The 19,194-nt window shown below is 42.6% G+C and overlaps 1 protein-coding gene across 3 annotated transcripts in view; it reads left to right on the top strand.

Moving 5' to 3' along the window:
• Nucleotides 1-18,860, top strand: part of Osmr (oncostatin M receptor) — a 69,094-nt gene extending 50,234 nt beyond the window's left edge. For 2 of the 3 annotated variants that reach the window (XM_023711879.1, XM_023711881.1), the window contains exons 9-18: nucleotides 427-580; nucleotides 5,944-6,020; nucleotides 7,393-7,615; nucleotides 10,975-11,154; nucleotides 12,136-12,240; nucleotides 13,973-14,146; nucleotides 15,119-15,286; nucleotides 15,582-15,663; nucleotides 16,145-16,217; nucleotides 16,653-18,860. In XM_023711879.1, coding sequence (XP_023567647.1) covers nucleotides 427-580; nucleotides 5,944-6,020; nucleotides 7,393-7,615; nucleotides 10,975-11,154; nucleotides 12,136-12,240; nucleotides 13,973-14,146; nucleotides 15,119-15,286; nucleotides 15,582-15,663; nucleotides 16,145-16,217; nucleotides 16,653-17,186 — 1,770 coding nt within the window. In that variant the 3' untranslated portion in view covers nucleotides 17,187-18,860. The remainder of the gene's footprint in view (nucleotides 1-426; nucleotides 581-5,943; nucleotides 6,021-7,392; nucleotides 7,616-10,974; nucleotides 11,155-12,135; nucleotides 12,241-13,972; nucleotides 14,147-15,118; nucleotides 15,287-15,581; nucleotides 15,664-16,144; nucleotides 16,218-16,652) is intronic. The other variant, XM_023711884.1, reaches the window with a different exon arrangement.
• Nucleotides 18,861-19,194: the final 334 nt, after the last annotated feature.

Genomic DNA, 19,194 nt, shown 5'->3' with positions numbered 1-19,194 from the left:
CCTGGATAATTTAATGATTTAGCAAGACCATTACTGAAAGGGAGGAACTTAAAGAGGGGAGTCTAAGAATGTGGCTCAGAACTAAGGCTTTGTGTTCAATCCCCAGTACTGAGGAAAAAAAGAAAGAAAAGAATACTGCTTAATTTTCTATTTTCAAAAATGCTTTATATACTGAGCAGACAGACTGAAATCACATTGAATTTATTTCTATGTGGGGTCAGTGACTTGGGTCATCTGTTAAAAGGGGCCATGAATTAATCATAGGCTGTTAGCATTGGAAAAAAGGCTTTGGATTTTCTTTTCTTTGTTGTCAAAGACCTGATCTCCAGGTAGGGATTTGCTCTGCTCTAAGGTAGCTTTGCAATGAGTTGTGCCCCGTACTTCCACCTTCACGATTTTCCTCTTCCTTCCTTTTCTTTTACCAAGGAGCACAATGTCTCCATCAGGGTGAACGGGGAGTTTCTCTTCAGGGAGCTGCAGCCGGACACAGAGTACATGGTCCGCATTCGGTGTATCGAGGCCACGCACTTGTGGAAATGGAGCGAGTGGGCCTCACAGACGTTCCTCACAGCTGAGGCAGGTATGTGAGCTCCCTGTCACTTGCCCCAGGAGCATGTAGGCCTCAGGCCATGGGCTGGGTTCCCTGAGCACCTTTTGCTCTACCAAAAAAAAAAATGAGGGAAATATGAAAACAGAAACAAGATACCATTTTTAAAAGACTGGATTAGATGCCTAATGAGTGGGCAGATACTGGCTTCAAACATTAGATGTCCGTATTATTTCTACTGTACATTTTCTCTCTTAACTTTAATTTTTGCAAAAGTCAACAAGCTGCTTATAGGGCTGTATTCACTTTGGATCTCAGCTCTGCAAACTGGTATAGAGAACGCTAAATTCTGGTCTGGGGACAAATCAAGCTGTAGTGCTATGGGAGTTGGTGGTCTTAGACTAGACAAGTGAAGCTGCGTTTGGGGTGGTAGTGATACTTGGACCCTCACTGTTTTTGGTAAGTGGCTTGTTCCAGAAGTGGCACACCAGGTCTCTTCTCCACAGCTCTGGGTGGTGGAATTTCTTCAGGTCTGACTGCACAGTTTCTTTTCCTCAGTTACTATATCTAGAGCTCAAAGGAGCCTCGGGAGAGAAGGCGTGGCCCTGCACCCAGCTCTTCCTGGCTCCAGACAGTAAGCATCATTATGCCTCTCTTCCAGATGAAGCGACTGTATAGGTGAGGGAGGAGATTCAGCCTGCTTGCCCTGTTAATGGGCAGCCAAGATAGGATAGCAACAGGAGCAGCTCGCTTTTGTTGTGTGCCAGCCAGCGCTCCAAGCACTCACTGCGCCTGTCCCTTTTACCCCAGCTACACATGTAGGTGCTCCTTCCTTTACAGATGAGGACCCCGAGGCACAGAGAGGCAGGGTGATTGTGCTGGCGGATCCAGTAGGTGACTGAGCTGCTCCACACAGCCTGGCTGCAGATCTGCAGTGTGGGTTCCATGCGATTTCTTTTTTTTCTCCATAATTTTATTGAGAGACAAATAGCAATGGGACAGTTTCAAATCAAATTGGTAGGACAGTTTCAATAATTAACACATTGCATACTCTCTTCCTAGTGGTTAATTGCTGTACAAGATGTGGACATGATATCCTATTTATAAGCACTATTACAACAATTCCCTCTACTCATTAAGAGAATGTAACCATATATCTATCCTAACCACTTTGAATACACAGATACAAAATAGACATTCATCTGTATCCCCTTTTTTGTTTAGTTCTGTTATTTGAATATTATAGATGTGTTAACTCAGCAAAATATCCTAAAAGAGTCCAGTAGTCCCTAATAGTATTGGGTCTTCCGCTTGACTGGCAATGTCAGAAATTGTTGACCTGAGTCCCCTACAGCTCAACATAACAGCATGGCTTTACTTCTTATATTTCATTTTTATACTTTTCTGCTGGATGGTTAAGACCAAGGTAAAGCAGGACCTATGCAACAACAGTTGTAGCTTTTGGGTCTGATAAGGTCAGTGAAATCCCGTCAGGATTTTTCCTGAGATCCTGTACCTCAGATTGTAGATTCTTTGTCAGTGTCAGCCATGTGGATGAGTCATGGCCATTGGTTGGCCAATGTGCTCTCTGTGAAAGGCTGAGAAAATGTTTTCTTTCCATGTGACTCTCCTTAGGCACACTCTACATCATCGATCACTTTCCTCTTTGGTCCCATAATCTCCTTGATCAGAAAATTTGGGACACTACTGAGTTACATGAAGTTATAGTACAAGTTCTCATCTGTCCTGAGTCTTAATTGACTTTGGTAGCCTTCCATGCGACTTCTAACTGGTGGAGCTTGAAGGTAGCTAACCAGAAGCTGGCCTGGGCAGTGGTCCCTTGCTTATCGTGGAAGTCCCCCGCCTCCCGCGGAGGTTACAGTCCAGACACCCCCATGATAATTGAAAATCAGCAAAGTAGCAACATTATATTTATTTTAGTAGTTATATCTATTTTAAAGTTTTATAAACCCTTCCCACACTTTTTGAAAACACTTCTAATGTTCTCAACTATTTTCTAAACTCATAAACCTATGTAATTTTAGCAACATATATACACTGCACTGTTCCTCAAAATCCTGCGATCCAGTGGAAAATCCGCAATAAATAATTTACATGAATATTTTTTTGAAAACTCGCGAAACGATGAGTCTGCAAAAGTGGAGCCGCAGAATCGCGAGGGACTGCTGCATAGTGCCCTCAGCCATGTCCCCACAATGTCTTATTTTGAGCAGTGCTGTCATTCACAAGCCCTCTGAATATTTTGTACTACGTTTGGAATCTTACACCGGGCCGGAGGTTTCAATTAAGTATTTAATGCTGGCTTTTCCAATAGTTTATTAAAATTATTGAAATCAGTTTCCATATATTTAAAAAATATGGGGTGACCTTTAAGTGGAGTGTTGTTTTGGTCAGCTTTTCTGTTGCTGGGACCAAACAGCCAACACTTGCAACTTAAAGGAGGGGCAGCTTCCTTTCAGACCAGAGGTTTCCACCCTTGGAGCTGAGGGCTCCGGGCAGAAAAGTCATGGAGGGAGGAGAGAGCGAAGCTGCTCACACTGTGGTGCTTGGAAACAGCAGCGGCGCGGCGAGTGGGCAGGGCCCGGGGAGTGCTGGCCGTTGCAGGAGGGAGTCCAGCATACCTGTGGCAAGAAGAAAGTGTCCGTGACTAGCATGGATATTAGGAAGTGACCTAAGTGTTAACTCTTGAGTATTGTAGATCACAAGATGGAGATGAATCTTTGTGTTACTTTTCAAAACAACTCTTTCAAAGAGCTATTTTCCTCAGTGGATTAAAGTGCTTGCAAGCAGGCACCGGAGCCAGGAGTTCAATACCCAGGCCTGCCCTGCCGGCCTCACCCCTGGGGCGCACTGAGATGGCAATTGAGACTGGGCATGGTGGCACAAGCCTGTAACCCCACGCTCTTGGGAGGCTGTAAATAGGCGGATCACTATGAGTCTGATCTAGTAGCAAGACCCTGAACCCTGCAGACTCTGCAGACCCTTCCCTAAAGAAAAAAAAAAAAAAAAAAAAAAAAAAAAAAAGGTATTTTCTATCAACCAAATGACTTACTTTCTTGTAAAAGAATATAAGACTGGTGGAACACCTTGTTAGTTTTGTGATGGTTGCTGTTTAACCCTCTAGAATTTAATTGCTTTATCTATTTACATAGTTACTTATTTTCAGTACTGGGGATTGAGTCCAGAATATTAGGATTACAGGCAAACACCACTAAATCTGGGATTTAGGCAAAACTTTTCAACCATTTTAGGGTGGAAGATTTATATTACAGAATAGAAATCGTAAAAGGGAGATGGTATCATTTTACTTTCAGTTTGCAAAAGCAGAGTGAGATAAAATTTCGGTACATTCACAAAATGTAGTTGAATAGAGAGAAGTTGTTAAGATGACTTGCAAGGGGCCAGGGAGATGGCTCAGTAGGATAAGTGCTTGACTGGCAAACGCAAGGATCTGAGTTCAATCCCCGGTTCCGCCAAAAATAAAAAATAAAAATAAAAAAAAAGATGACTTGCAAAGAAGATGTGCGGTTAGGACCCCCAGCAGGTGATCACAGTACCTGTGGGTCCTTCTTGTTTTCTTGCTTTTTCTTCTACTTTTACTTTTTCTTTTTTCTCTTTCTCTTTCTCTTTTCTTTTTCCTTTCCTTTCCTTTCTTTTCCATTCCCTTCTACTTTCTCTTCCCTTTTTTCTTTCTGTTCTTTTAGTTACTGTGGCACAGGGTCTCACTGCATTGCCCACCCTTGTCTTGAACTCGTGATCCTCCTGCCTGCGCCCAAATAAATGCTGGACTGAGAGGCACGCACTGCTGTGGGAGGCAGAAGTTGTTTGTCTCTGTGGACACAGTGGCGGCTGACGACAAATAGCTCTGGTGGTCGAGGAATGTTACAAATATGTTTTTCATTTTTTTGTCCTATGCTTATTAAAGTATTACCGTAACAGAAGTCTGAGAGTACAAAGTGCAATTCCCGATAGATTAGATGATTACATAAATATTAAAGAAAATGACTTAAGCTGAAAACTATGTGCTCATTAAGACATTAGTAGTATTCTTAAAAATCAGTGAAGATATGTGCTTCTTGAAGAATTTAAAATACATTATATAGATTTTATCATTTTTTCCATCACCAAGATACCATCTATGTGCATTTACTTGAACTTTTCATGCAAACTGAGCCCCCACATGACTACATATTTCCTAAAGGCACACAGTGTCACTGCTGAGGCCCTGACTATCTTAGGTTCAAATCTCAGCATTGCTCTTACATCTAAATGACTTTTAGCAATTAGTTTAATGTCTGTAGAGCCTAGTGTCCTTATCTACAGAATGCATAAATAAGAATGTCTACCTCATAGAGCTAGGAGGAATCAGTGAGTTAGGATATATAAAATGTGACTGGCCTGGGATTTTATAACCCTTACGTAAATATTAGCTGTCATTTTGTATAAATGAGATCTTCCCAAACAGTTTTATGTGAAGGCACATACATATATATAGCTGACCTGAATTAAAAGACTTATTCCTCCTCATGATAAGTTGATTGAGTAAGTATAGATTCCATGGAAATCAGTCAACCCACCAACCAATCAGTAAAAATGTTTGCATGGAGGCAAGAAAAAAAGGGGTTTTGTAGCAGCTCGGCGGGTCTTTTCCTGGGTTCTCTCTTGCCTTGCCTTTGACTCATTCAGACACTCTTTGTAAGTGCTTTCATTAAGTGCTAGACCCTGAGCCATGTATGATAGTGGCAAGGTCAAATGAAGAAGGCTTCTGGGCCTTTGGCCGTGTGGCTTATAGACAGAGACCCAGAGAAGCAAGTGATTTTAGAGCAGGGCAGCAAGAACATCTTAGAGGGGAGCTGCAGCAGGTGCCCTGCATGTCCTCAAGCCAGCAGCTGCCTCGGACTCAGGCAGCAGTGGGGGACAAGGCGGTGCTTCCAGTGACTTCAGCAAAGGGCCTGCAGAGGAGGTCATGAGGGCAGAGCCCCAGTGGCAGCCTTTGCATGTGGCGCAAAGAGGTAGCAGTGGCCCACTGCCTAGAGAGTAAACTGTAGGCCATTACTTAATTGGCTTTCTAGAACTGGTCTCATTGATAGATGATCTCAGAATCTTTCATTGGCTTCCAGAAGTTGTAGGACTTGGTGCTTACAAAGGTTTCTAGTTTGGGGGCATTTTTAGGGGCAGCTGATGCTTTCTAAAACACCAGCTGTGTGTTCCCTGAAGAAGGGTGAACGGTGTCGCTGTGGCAAGTGAGCAGAAGTCAGAGAGTGAAATGCGAGCCACAAACCCAGGGAGGAGGCAGGCGTCATCCCAACGCGGAAGCTGAGTGTCTCTCGCTGTGCACACATCACATGACCAAGGACTGTTCTGGTTCATTTCAGCTCCCTCGAAGGCTCTTGATGTCTGGAGAATAGTGAGGTCTGACAAAGGACTTCATAATGTGGCATTACTCTGGAAGGTAAGTTGTGTAGTTTTAAAGTGTGTAACTTGCTTCCGTGTGTGTGTGTGTGTTCAGTGTTTTTCATAGTGAAACTAAGTATTGGAGTCTTTCTGTAATTTAATAAAATTGCTCACTCCATGGAGGAATCTCTCTGCACACTCATGTCTTCATTCTTGAGCTATAATTCTTCTCACAGCCTATGACATTGATGATGAATTCTGATTACTAGAACCTTCTTCTTTATAAGTTCTACTGAAGCCTAGTCCCAGCTGTGTAAGGCCCAGAGTAAGGTAATCATAGACACACCACATACACTATATTTTAAAACTATGAGCTGGGTGCAGTGGCACACGATGATGATCCCAGCTGCTCAAGAGGCTGAGGCAGAGGATCACAAGTTTGAGGCAAACTTGGATAACTCAGTGAGATCCTGTCTTGAAATCACAAATATAAAGGACCAAGGATGTAGCTGCATGCCTAGTTATGAGCGGCCATGAGTTCCCAGTGCTATAAAAATTAATTCATTATTCATTTATATTTAAAAACTACAAACCAAGCTATGAAGCCTGACTGCTTTCCTTCCACTTAGCCTACTAGCTTTTGTGACATCCTGGAAGGCCATCTTGGCATCTAGAACTCTTGGGTTCTCCAGTGTCTCAGACCCAAACATGGCGATATGACAAGAGTGGACACCCCACCAAAGCTTACACTGCTTTTCCCCACCTCTCATTTGGCACGTTCCTCAAGGACTCTGTGTACACACATGTGGACCTGCTGGTCCCCTGACCAGGCTCTGTCCACAGCCCTAGGAGACGGCCTCTTTTTGGCCTCAGGGCTGGGGGTGAAAATGGCAGGGTCCAGTGTCTCATGGAGGCTGATGAGGAGTGCAGGCGAGAAATTCTCTCTTCTAGAAGAAGGAAGGTAGACTCTAGGTGTGAGAAGGAACACCGGATGAGGGGTGTGGCTGGCCCCCACTGGAGCCTCCAGATGTGCAGCTTCTGCTACGGGTCTCCTCTGCTGCCCCCTGCATCTTTGTTTTTGTTCCAAGTTAGGGTCTCCTGTCCTCTGGATTCCGAGTCAGGTCTTTCCTCCCTGGACAAATTCTATCTTGAGCTTTGTCTCTTTATGATTGTCCCCTCTACTCACTTCAGTTAGATTAGGATACCTGATTCTAAGCTTAGTGTGAAGGACTGTTTTCATTGTTAAAATGTATGAATTTGCTGATGTGTGCGTGTGTGTGTATGTGTGTGCGTGTGTGTGCACGCGAGCATGCGCACATTTGCATTTGTGGTTGTCAGGCAGTTCCTAGACAGAAGAGATGAAAAAATAAAACCTAAAATACTTTCAAAGTAAAATGCATTTTGAAATGATTGTCAATATTCTTTTTCAGCCACTGTCAAAATTTCATGCTAATGGCAAGATCCTGTTCTACAATATCATTGCACAAAATTTAGATAAAAAATCTGAGTTAAAGCGCCTGTGTATTCATGCACCTGCCAATGGCACAGAACTAACCTTGGGCCAAGGTTCTTACCAAATCCAAGTCACAGCTAACAACAGTGTGGGCACGTCCCCTGCCTCAGAGATTGTCATATCTGGGAGCTCTGAGAATGGTGAGTTAGTTTTGGTTTCATTCTCTAGGAAAATGTTGATGATGTTGCCGAGTGGTTATGGATGACCTGCGAAGACAGTACTTTGGGGAGACAGCATCCAAGCACCCCTAGCTCTTTCCTTTTGGGCCAGGTGTTTCAGTGGGACAGTCTTCTGATGGTGGGAGGGAGATTTCAGCCGTAGCTCAGATCATTTCTGTCCTGGCATTCTTCAACATACTTGTTGAATTATCTCAAATGTATTCAAGTAAATGCAACCCCACAAGCAGTCCTTACTGAGAATTGGGGGGTATCATTGCTTTGTGGCTCAGGAAATATGAACTGCACTTTAGTGTATCGTGAAAAATTTTGTCAGTCTTTGTCACCTACAAAGAGGCCGTAAACATTGACAGAACTAATAACAGCCATTGCGTCATCATTGTTATGGTTTGTGTCTAGTTGTCCCCTCAAAGCCTCATGCAGTCATGGGGCTGGGACTTCTAGAGTTTGAGATTAACGCATGATCCACTGGGATTTATGGATTTTAGTACTGCTGGGATTATGTATGTCAGTGCTACACCCAGCCTGAAGCGGACAGCCTGAATGCAATTAAGGGAGACAGAGAGACAGACTTCCTCTCTGTTGTCATTGTTGCTGTTACTCCTCCATTCTGCTCTGTGCCACCATGCAAAGTTGCTCTCTGCCCTGTGCCACTCACTGAGTATGGACTGGAACCTCCAGTAACTGGGAGCTAAATAAACCTTTCCTTCCTTCATTTTGGGTGTTGGGTATTTGTCCCAGCAACGAGAGAAGAGTAACCGAGACAGTCATTCAAAAGGGAGGTGCCTTTCCAGTTTTGTAGAATGAAAGAGGATCACTGACCAATCTTAAACTGGGACAGAGAAAGTGAGGTGGGAATGGCCTCGCCCACAAAGTCATCAATGACTTCAGTTTCCTTCTCGGTAAAGCCATAGGGAAGCTGGAGCACAGGAATACCTCTCAGTCAGGTGCTGTAATATGATGTGCATGTGGGCCTGAATCAACTAGTAGTTGACTCTGGAAGGCTGTTTACCCATCTTGCAACAATGTCACCCTTTAGTTTCTGCTGTAACATTTGTGACCTGCACCTAAAGTTATATTGTACCAATTATTAAACCTTTCCTTAAATTTGGGTTAAGTGGACCAGATCAGGGGATGCTTTTATTTATTTAGTATTTTTTAGATAAGTTCTTGTTATGTAATTCAGGCTGGCCTTGGTCTCACAGCAGTCCTCCTGCCTCAGCCTTTCAAGTGCTGGGATTACAGGCATGTACAAACATGCATGGCTCTACTTCTTTTAAACAACTATCTGTTGTGTGTCAGATGAACAAAAGAAAGTAGTCATACCACAAAACAAAAACTAAGTTTGTGAATGAGTGTATTAGAGAAGAGAGGGAACAGGTATATTCTAGTTTTATTAGGACCAAAAAGGAGAAGTGGGCATTTCTGAGCGAGCTGGCAGAGGAAGGGACAACTGCCACTCAGGAGGGCCAGAGCTCCCTGCCATTCTCAGGTGTGGGGCTTCTCTGCCTGAGTGCCTGCATCCCCTCCAGCCCTGGTCCTGCCCGCACACCCCCAGTCCTCTTCATGTGAGGCTCTAGCCAGCCTTCCTCAAGTGGTCAGTGTTCTTCATTCCATAATGTGCTTTAAGTTGTTATTTGCCGTGAGAAAGGCAAGGTTATGCCAGCTCACACTGGAAAGTGAGGCACTGACATACACCATGCCTGTACTCTCCTTCCCCCATCAACGTAGAGTTGGGATTTGAAAGATGCAACTTGCTAAGAGTTAGAGTCCTAGGTGTGGAGTTCGACTTTAACCTGGATGAATGCATGAACTGAAAACTGCCTGCCTCACCACGAGGGGGAATTTGATTATTTGAGGGAGAAAGAGAAGGAAGCCATAGGATGGAACGCATGAAGCCTTCTTAGGCTTTTACCTTACAAACAGGACTACATATTCCTTTCTGTGCATCCACCTTTTAACCATTTGATGTCCTAGAAAAATTAATAGCCTCATACTTTCACAGCAATGTTTCTTGTAATCTGAATTGCCAAGGAGGATGACCAGTGAAGTAAAATAAATCAGTTTTTGGGGTAAGTCAAGCAGGAGAAATTCTGCTGCTTCAAGGTCAAGGCATGGCCCTGCTTGCCATCAGTAAAACTGATAGTTCTTTGAGGCTCTTTCTTCCAAATGTTAGTCAGGAAATATGCCTGGGCATATAAAATAGGCTGAAATGGTAACCTCTTTCACCAATTATGTCCACTTCCCTGCTTGATCCAATGTAGTCTACACTTGATATGTTTCTACTTAAATACTTACCCCCCTCCAGATGCAGTGGTTAGTTCAGGGAGGCCAGCACCATTGTAAGGGAGCTAAGTTATGTTAATTATTCATTAAAAGATAATTTTTGATGCAGGGACTGGGGCTTGAGTTCAATCTCTGGTGTGCCATGCTGGCCCCACCCCCAGGGGTGTGCTGAGATGAGATTGAGACTGGGTGTGGTTGTGCACACTTGTAATCCCAGCACTTGGGAGGCTGAAAACACAAGGATCACTAGGAGTAGGACCGGTGTAGTGAGACCCTGTAGACCCTGTATTAAATGCACTTTTTAAAAAAGACAGGTTTTGAAAACAGATCTGGGACCACCACAGTTTCAGGTCAAGAAAGAGCAACTCTCTTGGTAAAGAACTTTGAAGGGCATATAGTCTTGGTTATATATCCTACACTCTCCTTTGTTGGTTTATTTATTTTTACAAAATCCTTCTTTATTCAAGGGTCAGTGAAAACAAACCTCAGAGCTAAAATTGTCCTGTTGATAATAGTTTATTGACTCCTGTTCTGAGGTTCAGAATCTGGCTGGGTCTCTAGAGTCCAGGATGAAGCAGAGGTGGAAGTCTACACCCAAGTCTCAGCTCCTAGCTGTCAGATGTGCTTTTAGTTAGTGTTCTGTGACTGTGACAAAATACCTAAGGCAAACTTATAAGCAGGAAATGTTTATCCTGGATCATGGTTTCAGAGGTTCAGTCCATGGTCAGCTGTGGTGAGGCAGCACATCATGGTGGGGAAAGAGAGCATGTTGGAGCTCAAGTACTCACCCAAGCCCCAGGAAACAAAGAAGAAGAGGAAGGTTCTCTAAAAGGCACAGCCCCCATGACCTAACTTCCTCTATCTGGGCCCCACTTCATAAAGCTTCAGAACCAGGTCTTTATCGGTTGGTCTCAAGGATATTTTAGATTCAAACTACAGCAGATATTCTGCATATGTATGTTATTCTCCTCTTCAGACATTTTTAAAAGGTTACAATGAATTAAATCAGCAGCATTCCTCTCTTTATTTCTGTGCAGAAGAGGTTGAAGAAGAAAGAATTAATGGCACTGAAGATGGATTCTTTATATCTTGGAAACCTCGATCTGGTAACATGACGAGATACGTCGTAGACTGGTGTGCGCATCCGCAGAGCCTGCACTGTGATTTGCAGTGGAAGCATGTAGGTCCCAATACCACAAGTGCCATCATCAGTTCAGGTAAAAACTCCCATGACGTCTCCCCACTGTAGTCACTTTCAGCAGCTCCCACCAGGATGGCTTGTCCTCCTCAAAGACACTTGCTAAACCAGTAATTTTGAAATGGCAAATCCAGCCTGGAATCTAGGAGTTCCCATTTCACAAAAATGCATCCTAAGATTTGAACTTTAAGTGCAGTTTGGCAAGCTGGAGATACAAGATTTGCATACGCTTTTGTGACTCTGATGAGCTTGTGCCTCTAAGGACGCTAGAACAGTTATCCAGACAGGTTTTACAAAAGCAGAGAAGTGCGTGTCTAGGAGAGCTGTTTGTGACGTAAGAGTTGGTGGAATTTGGTCAAAAAGTCCTCCAATGGTAGTAAACTTGTAGAATTTTTAAACTTTCACTTCCTATACTGGATTTCTCACTTGAAGATTGCTAATTAGGAAGTCAAAGAGCCTTGAGTTTGAGTTTGTGGTTTAAGCAAGGGGGCAGAGGGGTTAGAGGTGGTGGCACCATCTACTAGAAAGATGTGAGAAGGTCCTGAGTCCCAAGAGCTTTTGCCATTTTTCAGAGGCTGGGAGGGCTCACAGGCAACATTGCACAGATGCTGAATTGGAAAGAAGAGAGGAAGTAGAAGCAAACTGTTCAAGACCCTGGGTTTTACTGTGAAAAGAAAAGCAAGTGACTACAGAGATTGAAGTCACCGGATGGTTTAAAATGGCCTTCGGTGTTTGGACCAGTTGTGTGCCCGGTTTTGTGTGTGTTAAGGGCACCTTGGAGAGCAGTCGGGGGGGCAGTGCTACACAGAACAGACCTGTTGGAGACAGCACCACGGGATGAAATAGCTCGGCACGAAGCATGCGAAGGCTTAGCAGAAGGAGGGAGTGTGGAGAAAAAAGCAAGAAACTGAAAAATATTTACAGTAACACAGATTTTCAGTCTCTTTTCCGAGTTAAAGAGATTATTATTCTGTTACTGAAAATCTGTTTTTTCCTCTAGATGCTTTTAGACCAGGGATCCGATACAACTTCAGAATTTATGAGCTATCTGCAGAAAAGACTGCTTACTTAGTAGAGAGAAAAACAGGATATACTCAGGAACTGGGTAAGTTTGAAGCATTTAATGTCCCTGTGTACAGACTTGTTTGGAACCATCCATAGAACTGTAGTTTGGGGCTTAGGAGGTTTTCATTCATGAGTGAGTTTTAAAACTTACTTTCCAGTCATGCAAATGTATAACATTTTCATTAAAGGCAATTTATAAAATGTTATATAAAAGGAGAAGGTAAAAATCATTGCTAATTTTAACACCCAAAGGCAAGAATCCAGAGTTACTATTTTAGGTGTATCCTAGTATTCCCTGTTTCTATAAAAATGGGATCTTATTATACACACTTTACAAGCTACTTTTTTGATTCATGTCACTAAATATTACTTATTTAATGTCATTTTCCTACTGAAAATTGCCCCATTGTGTCAAGTCACCTGTGGGACAATTTAGAATTATTACAGTGATTTTCACTTGTGAACTATAAAATTTATTTTCAAGTAAAAGTTTCTCTCCTTTCTTCCTCACTGAATCCTCTTTGTTTTACTTAAGTCCTTCCTTATTTATAGTGTTGTTTTTAAATGAGGTCCTAGAAGTGTACTATTTGTGTCAAAAATTTTGAACTTTTTCATTTTGCTTATAGCTTGTTATTTATTTATTTTTGTCTTTTTCATGTATTTTAGTACAGGAACTACAGGGTCTCACTACACAGAATGGACTCATAGTGATCCTCCTGTTTTCAGCCTCCCAAACGCTGGGATTAGAGGCGTCACCACACCCAGTCTCAGTAGCAGGCTCAGCGTGCGACTAAGGGCCAGCATGGCAGGCGGCGGATCAGACCACGGCCCCTGCGCCCGTCTAAGCAGTATTTTTGTCTTTTTTGAGACAGTGTCTCACGGTGTGATTCAGGCTGGCCTTGAGTTCACTTTTTAGCCCAGGCTGGCCAAGAACTCCCAACGGTCCTCCGGTCTTCCTGCCTCAGCTGCTGGGATTACAGGCGTGCGCCACCACCTCAGCTTGTTTATAGTTTTTAAGACTTCCCAGATGTGTCATACAGTTGTCCCCATAAGCCACAGTCATCATTGCACCAGCCCTGCGGGGCTGCCTGCCCTTCCACACTTCCCGCATGAAGGTCTTGCAGCTGCAGGCTGCACGCAGGGCCGCGAGCTGCACACGCTGCAGAACAACTCTCAGAGCCGGTTCCTCAGGGAGCTGATCCTGCTTCCAGCTGCTCTCAAACAGGCAGCAGACATGCTGCTTCTGTGTCCACGGGCACAGAACAGGCACACAGAAGTGTGTGAGAGGGGAAACAGAGCCAGGGAAGGCTTCAGAATAGATGTTTCCAGATTTTTTTCAGTGGCATTTGGATAACTGCATTGCCTCCATCTGGGAATTAGAATCTTCAAAAATGCTTCCTCTCCTTTTGCAACATAACCCTGCCTCTTTCTCCCATTCATCTTCATCTCAGTACATCTTTGTGGCTGAATTTTCCCCCCAACATTATTTAGAATTCATGCCCAGAATCGAGTGATCCTGTGCAAGTTACTGGGCCACTCTGGGTAGCTGTTTCCTCATCTGTGAAGGTCAAGGCCTAAACAAAAAGATGGTTCTACTTTTCTGTAACTTTCACAAACTCGATGAAGGCCCAAGTCCTCCTAGTAAAACTCCCTAGCCTGGCATAAGTTTCCACAGCCTTCAGAGCTGGCTGGGGTTGTGCTTTCAGTATCCGGGAATTTTCTGACATGGTTTCCAGATCCTGATGTTTTCCCGCCTCGATTTCCTCTCCTAGCTCCTTCGGACAGCCCTCAAGTGGTCGTGAGGAACTTGACATCCCACTCCTTTGCTCTGAGTTGGAAGGCCTATGACACTGAGTCCCAGAGTGGTTTCATACAAGGGTACTACGTCTGTTTGAAGTCAAACACCACACAGTGCCATCCAGATTCCGTAAGGGTGGGTCTGCCAGGTGAGGTGGCATCAGATTTGTAGATATTTTCAAGATCTTATTATTCAAAAGTATCAAGAAGGCTGCCATTGCCCTTCTCATGGAGCTTAATGATCAGAAGGATCTCAGACAATGAGATGCTGAGAAATTTGTGGGATGAGGGGGATTTTAACTTACTTACAAGATAATTGGGACCGGGAAGTCTGATCTTTAAAATGTCTGTTTATGGAACCTTTTTTGCCTTTGTTTTCCCTTGGCTTTAATTGTTCTTACTATTTTTTGTTGTTGTTGTGTTGTAGTGCATGCTAAGCCAGTATTTTACTACTGAACTACACCCCTAGCCCTATAACATAATTTAAGTCTCTTCCAAGCCCTGACATTTTCTGGAAGATTTGTCTGCTGTGTCCCCAGCATCCTTTTTCTTTCTTTTCTTTTCTCTTTCTTCCTTCTCTCTTTTCCTTGATTTTTGTTGTTGTTATAAAGATTGAACTCATGGCCTTCATACTGAGCTACATTACCAAAGTATTTTAGTTATTTTGAGACAAAGTCTTGCTTAAGTCAGTTGCAAAGACTGGGCTGGGACTTGTGATCATCTTGCCTCAGCTTCCCAGACTGCTGGGATTACAGTGTGAAGTCACCTCAGGCTTAACGTCCCTTCTTTAGTGGACTTTTTTCTTATTGTGTCCAGGGACTCCTGGGTGGTAAAATTATTTGACTTTGGTTGGTTTAAAAATGTTGATAGTGGCACAACAACAACAACAACAACAACAAAGATTTCCCTAACTTAATCTTTGGGCCCGGGAGATGGCTCAGTAGAATAAGTGCTTCCCTGGCAAGCTCAAGGGCCTGAGTTCAACCCCAGCTTCCACCAAAAAGAAAAAAAAAAAATGTTGATAGTGATATGGCATCAAGGGTATTAGTGTACCATTCTCTCACAAAATTACTAACACTTAATAATTCTTATTTTCTTTTGAAATTTAAAAATCATCTCAGATAAATCGACATGTTGTAAACATGACATCAGCGACCCAAAGCAAAAGACGTTCCTTGTGAAGAATCTGCAACCTGAATCCTTTTATGAGTTTTCTGTCTCCTCCTACACAAGTGCTGGCGAGGGCCCCAATACAACTTTCATGAAGGTCACGACCCCAGATGGACGCTGTGAGTTTTTCCCAATCAAAACACTTCCAGGAAATTCACAGGAGAAATGTGGCCTTAGGTTTTGTTCTCATCAGGACTTTTTGCTCTTTTCTTCCCTGACCTCTCCTTCGCTCCTATGTCCCTTTCACTTTGCTAAGCGCACACATACAACTCTTCTCCCCCAGGCCAAACTCACGTTGAAGCTTGCATAGATAGGTGGAGGCTAATAAACATGAAAAATTATTCTCACTCCTAAATTTATTGTTATTCTTGTGGAGGTAGAACTAATGCTTAAAGATCTTCCTTTTTCCTTCAGCCTACATGCTGATGCAGATCATACTGCCTGTGACGCTGTGTGTTTTGCTCACTGCGGTCATGTGCTACTGGAAGAGCCAGTGGTAAGTGTGCAAGGAGTGCTTTAGCCAAGGAGAGAGACAAAAAATTCTGAAGGTGTTTACTGAGATAGAAATGGCATTAAATAATAGGAAGTGCTAAAAAGGAAAAGGACACAAGAACCCCAGGTAAGAATACATAGTTTGTTTTATGATTCTGATTTCTGTGATAATACTTGAGAAAATAAGCATTTAAAGCAGTTTTCAAATGTTGTTCAATAGCCATAACTTGTATTTTCATATCACTATGTGCTTAGTGGTGTTAGGAATGCTTTCTATGGAATGAACCCACTTAATCCTGGTAACAACACTGCAAGTACTGCAGTTCTTTCCAGTTAGCCAACAAATACATTACAGCATGGAAGAGATAAGAAACTTGCTCAGTAAGGGACAGCAAGGATTAGAAGCAGAAGTCTGACCCCAAGATTCTCATTTTCAGTGACTCCATTAAACTGTGAAATACACTCTCAATTTCACTGTTTCCTAGGGTGAAGGAGAAGTGTTATCCTGACATTCCTGATCCTTACAAGAGCAGCATCCTGTCATTAATAAAGTCCAAGGTAAATGTGGAGACACTGTATCCACACCGTATACCTATTAAGGACTGATCCAGGTCTGTACTGTATGAGTCATTCCTAAGTCTTCTCTTAGATCACATAATAAATCTATTTTCAATAATTTGGCACCTCTGCTTCTATAGCTATGAAGTAGGTGATGGAAGAGCTAAGTGTAGCTCAGTGCTGGATGGCTTCTAGCATCCATGAGACTCAGGGTTCAATTCCAACACCCAAGGAAAAAAAGGAGCTGGTGGGGGAGGAGAAGAAATAGGTGATTGGAGCTCTGATTTCTTCTGTCTGCTTTTCAGTGTCAGCACTAAGTTAACTTGTGGTAAAAAAGAAATGTGAATGAAACTGAAAGCTTCAAGTGCACTTTGCATACTTAGCATTTTGCTGCATGCACACACTTGTATCTACTTAATTTTTGTTTCTTTCCAGGAGAACACACACTTAACAATAATGAATGTCAAAGACTGCATTCCAGATGCTATTGAAGTTATACACAAATCAGAAGGGACCAAGGCACAGTTCCCAGGCACTGAGAAGCTGTTCACAGAAAGTGACTCCCCCAAGCCCGCCAACCTTTACCTATTGCCAGCAGAGGATTTCTCTGGCCCTGCACCCTGTATCTCTTTTGAGAATTTCACCTATAATGCATCAGCTTGTGACTCTGATTCCTTTGCCCACATCCCAGTACCCTCTACAGCCCTGCCAAATCAGCTGGGGATGCTGGCCTCACCTGATAACGTAGAAAACACACACACAAATTCCCAAGAAGAAATCCCAGCTGGAGAAATTAGTTTGAATTATGTGTCCCAGTTGGCTTCTCCCATGTCAGGAGACAAGGACACTCTTCTGATAGATCCACCAGAACCAGTACTCTGCTCTGAGTATAAAATGCAAATGGCAGTCCCCTCACACCTTGCGTCACCTGTCCCTAGTGAAATGGCAGCCTCTTTGGAACCGTTTTAGGTCAAGGTGAACACTACCATTAATCAGCATAATCCAAGTCTACAGGCTAAACTGCTGGCCAACCAAGGCTCTAAGTATCATATGTCCTGGGCCTTATCCTAGCAAACTATCACTGCACAATTAAGACCAATAGGGTTTGGCTAGAATAAAGGCCAGAAGCTATGGCACTTATCACTCTCCCTTGCAGGCTTCAGAAATGGGAGAATCATGGAACGTGCTGGCCAGTGTTGTTTGTTCTAGGTTCATCTTTTATCACAGTAGGTTTCTGAAACAGGCATTAACCACTCACTCCACAGACCCTGACTGTACAGCATAGCTGTCTTCTCAGCTCAGTTTTTAGTGAGAAAATAACTCCATTAAAATTTATCCTCATGTTTAATATGTTAACGGTAAAGCAATTGGATTATAGGTTTTGGTAAAGGCCAGTCATTGACTAGAGCATAAATGTGAACTTATTGCATATGAAGAACTTAATAGATGCTTGACACTAAACTTGATTTTAGACTTGCCTTGGCATAGTGAGAACTTGTAATTCACTGATCAGTCAAATCAGGTCTGTGGAGTGCACAGACCTAACCTAAAAGGTGAGATGTTTGAATCAGATCTTTGCAGTTCTATGTAGCTTACTACACTGAAAGGATTGGCAAAGCACTCCTGTTCAATAGACATCATTTTCCTCCCTCACTTTTGACTACCTCAGAATAGGGGAGAAAAAAAAAATCAGAGGAACCATTCACATTTTATGGATTTTTTAAAGAACTACATACATGTAATATAAATGACCTATTTTGACTTAACTTTCTTTTGGGTTCTGTAATAGATTGTTTGGGTCAAGAAAATTCTCATTATCTTTTACATGAAAATAAAACAAAACCTTATTGTTGAATGTAACTTAAACTGTAAGAAGCTCTAAGGAGTGGGAAATTCTGTGAGGTCTGGAGCACCTGGTCTGCAGCTGGCTCTCGTGATCTGGGTTGCAGTCTGGGTCTGGACATCCAACCAACCAGACCAAGACAGAGAGCATTCAGACAAGATGGATCTGTGCTAACAGTATGGAATGTTTTGTTACTATCCAACAACAATGTAACATTGAGATGGCATTTACAAGGTATTAGATGTTAAGATGACAAAGTGTATGAAGAGGATACACACAAATTACGTATGATACTGTTCTGTATAAGGGTCATGAGCATCCACATGTGTTGGTACCTGCAGGTTGTGATCAACACCTCATGGACACTGATGACGGGGGATGCAGTGCATCTCGTACATACCTGGTAGTCCCTTTCTCTTTTGGTCAGTTAATCCTTAATGTCTGTCCTGTCTAAACAAACACATAAGGGACCTCCGTTTGTATTGTTGGCTGCTGTCAAGGTAGTGGAAATGCCTATGTAAACCCTTTGCTGTGCTACTAAATGTTGACACAATGAAAGTATCCATATCACAAGTGGCTTCAACATAAACCTATACAAACCAGTGTTGTTCTGTTCAAGATTTTCAGCCTTTTCCTTACCTATAACCCAGCCCACTACTGCTTCTTTTGTATTTTTATTTGAAATTTGTACAAAGAAATGTTAATGATATTGTTTTGTACGTTTTCATATAGACAGTTTAATCCACAAACCTTTACGTTTTCACTGTTGCAGTAATCCTCAATTAAAAATTTCACTTTCACATTGTGTATCTATTTCAATTAAATCTAGCAATTACTTATTATAGGCACTAAATCACCTATGCACTTAAAATGTAAATTCCTAGGTACACTCCAGACTTTCTAATTTGGCTCCTGGGCAGAGGACCTAAAATCCAATACTGCTCTGTTTAAGCTGTACTCAGTTCCCAGGCATTCAGATTCACAAACTTTGACAATTCTGACCTAAATCACATAAAATCCTTTTGAAATAGAGTAATACATTAATAGGAAATGCTTTAGATATACAACTTTGTGCTTACTGTGCCTTTTAGTTGCAGCTATAAACATTTTTCTCCAATGTTTGTAATAACAAGT

Source organism: Octodon degus, unplaced genomic scaffold, assembly GCF_000260255.1.
Source record: "Octodon degus isolate 3935 unplaced genomic scaffold, OctDeg1.0 scaffold00002, whole genome shotgun sequence".
In the NCBI taxonomy this organism is placed as follows: domain Eukaryota; kingdom Metazoa; phylum Chordata; class Mammalia; order Rodentia; family Octodontidae; genus Octodon; species Octodon degus.
The sequence above is the reverse complement of the archived record's forward strand: the minus strand, read 5'-3'. Positions and strand labels throughout refer to the sequence as shown.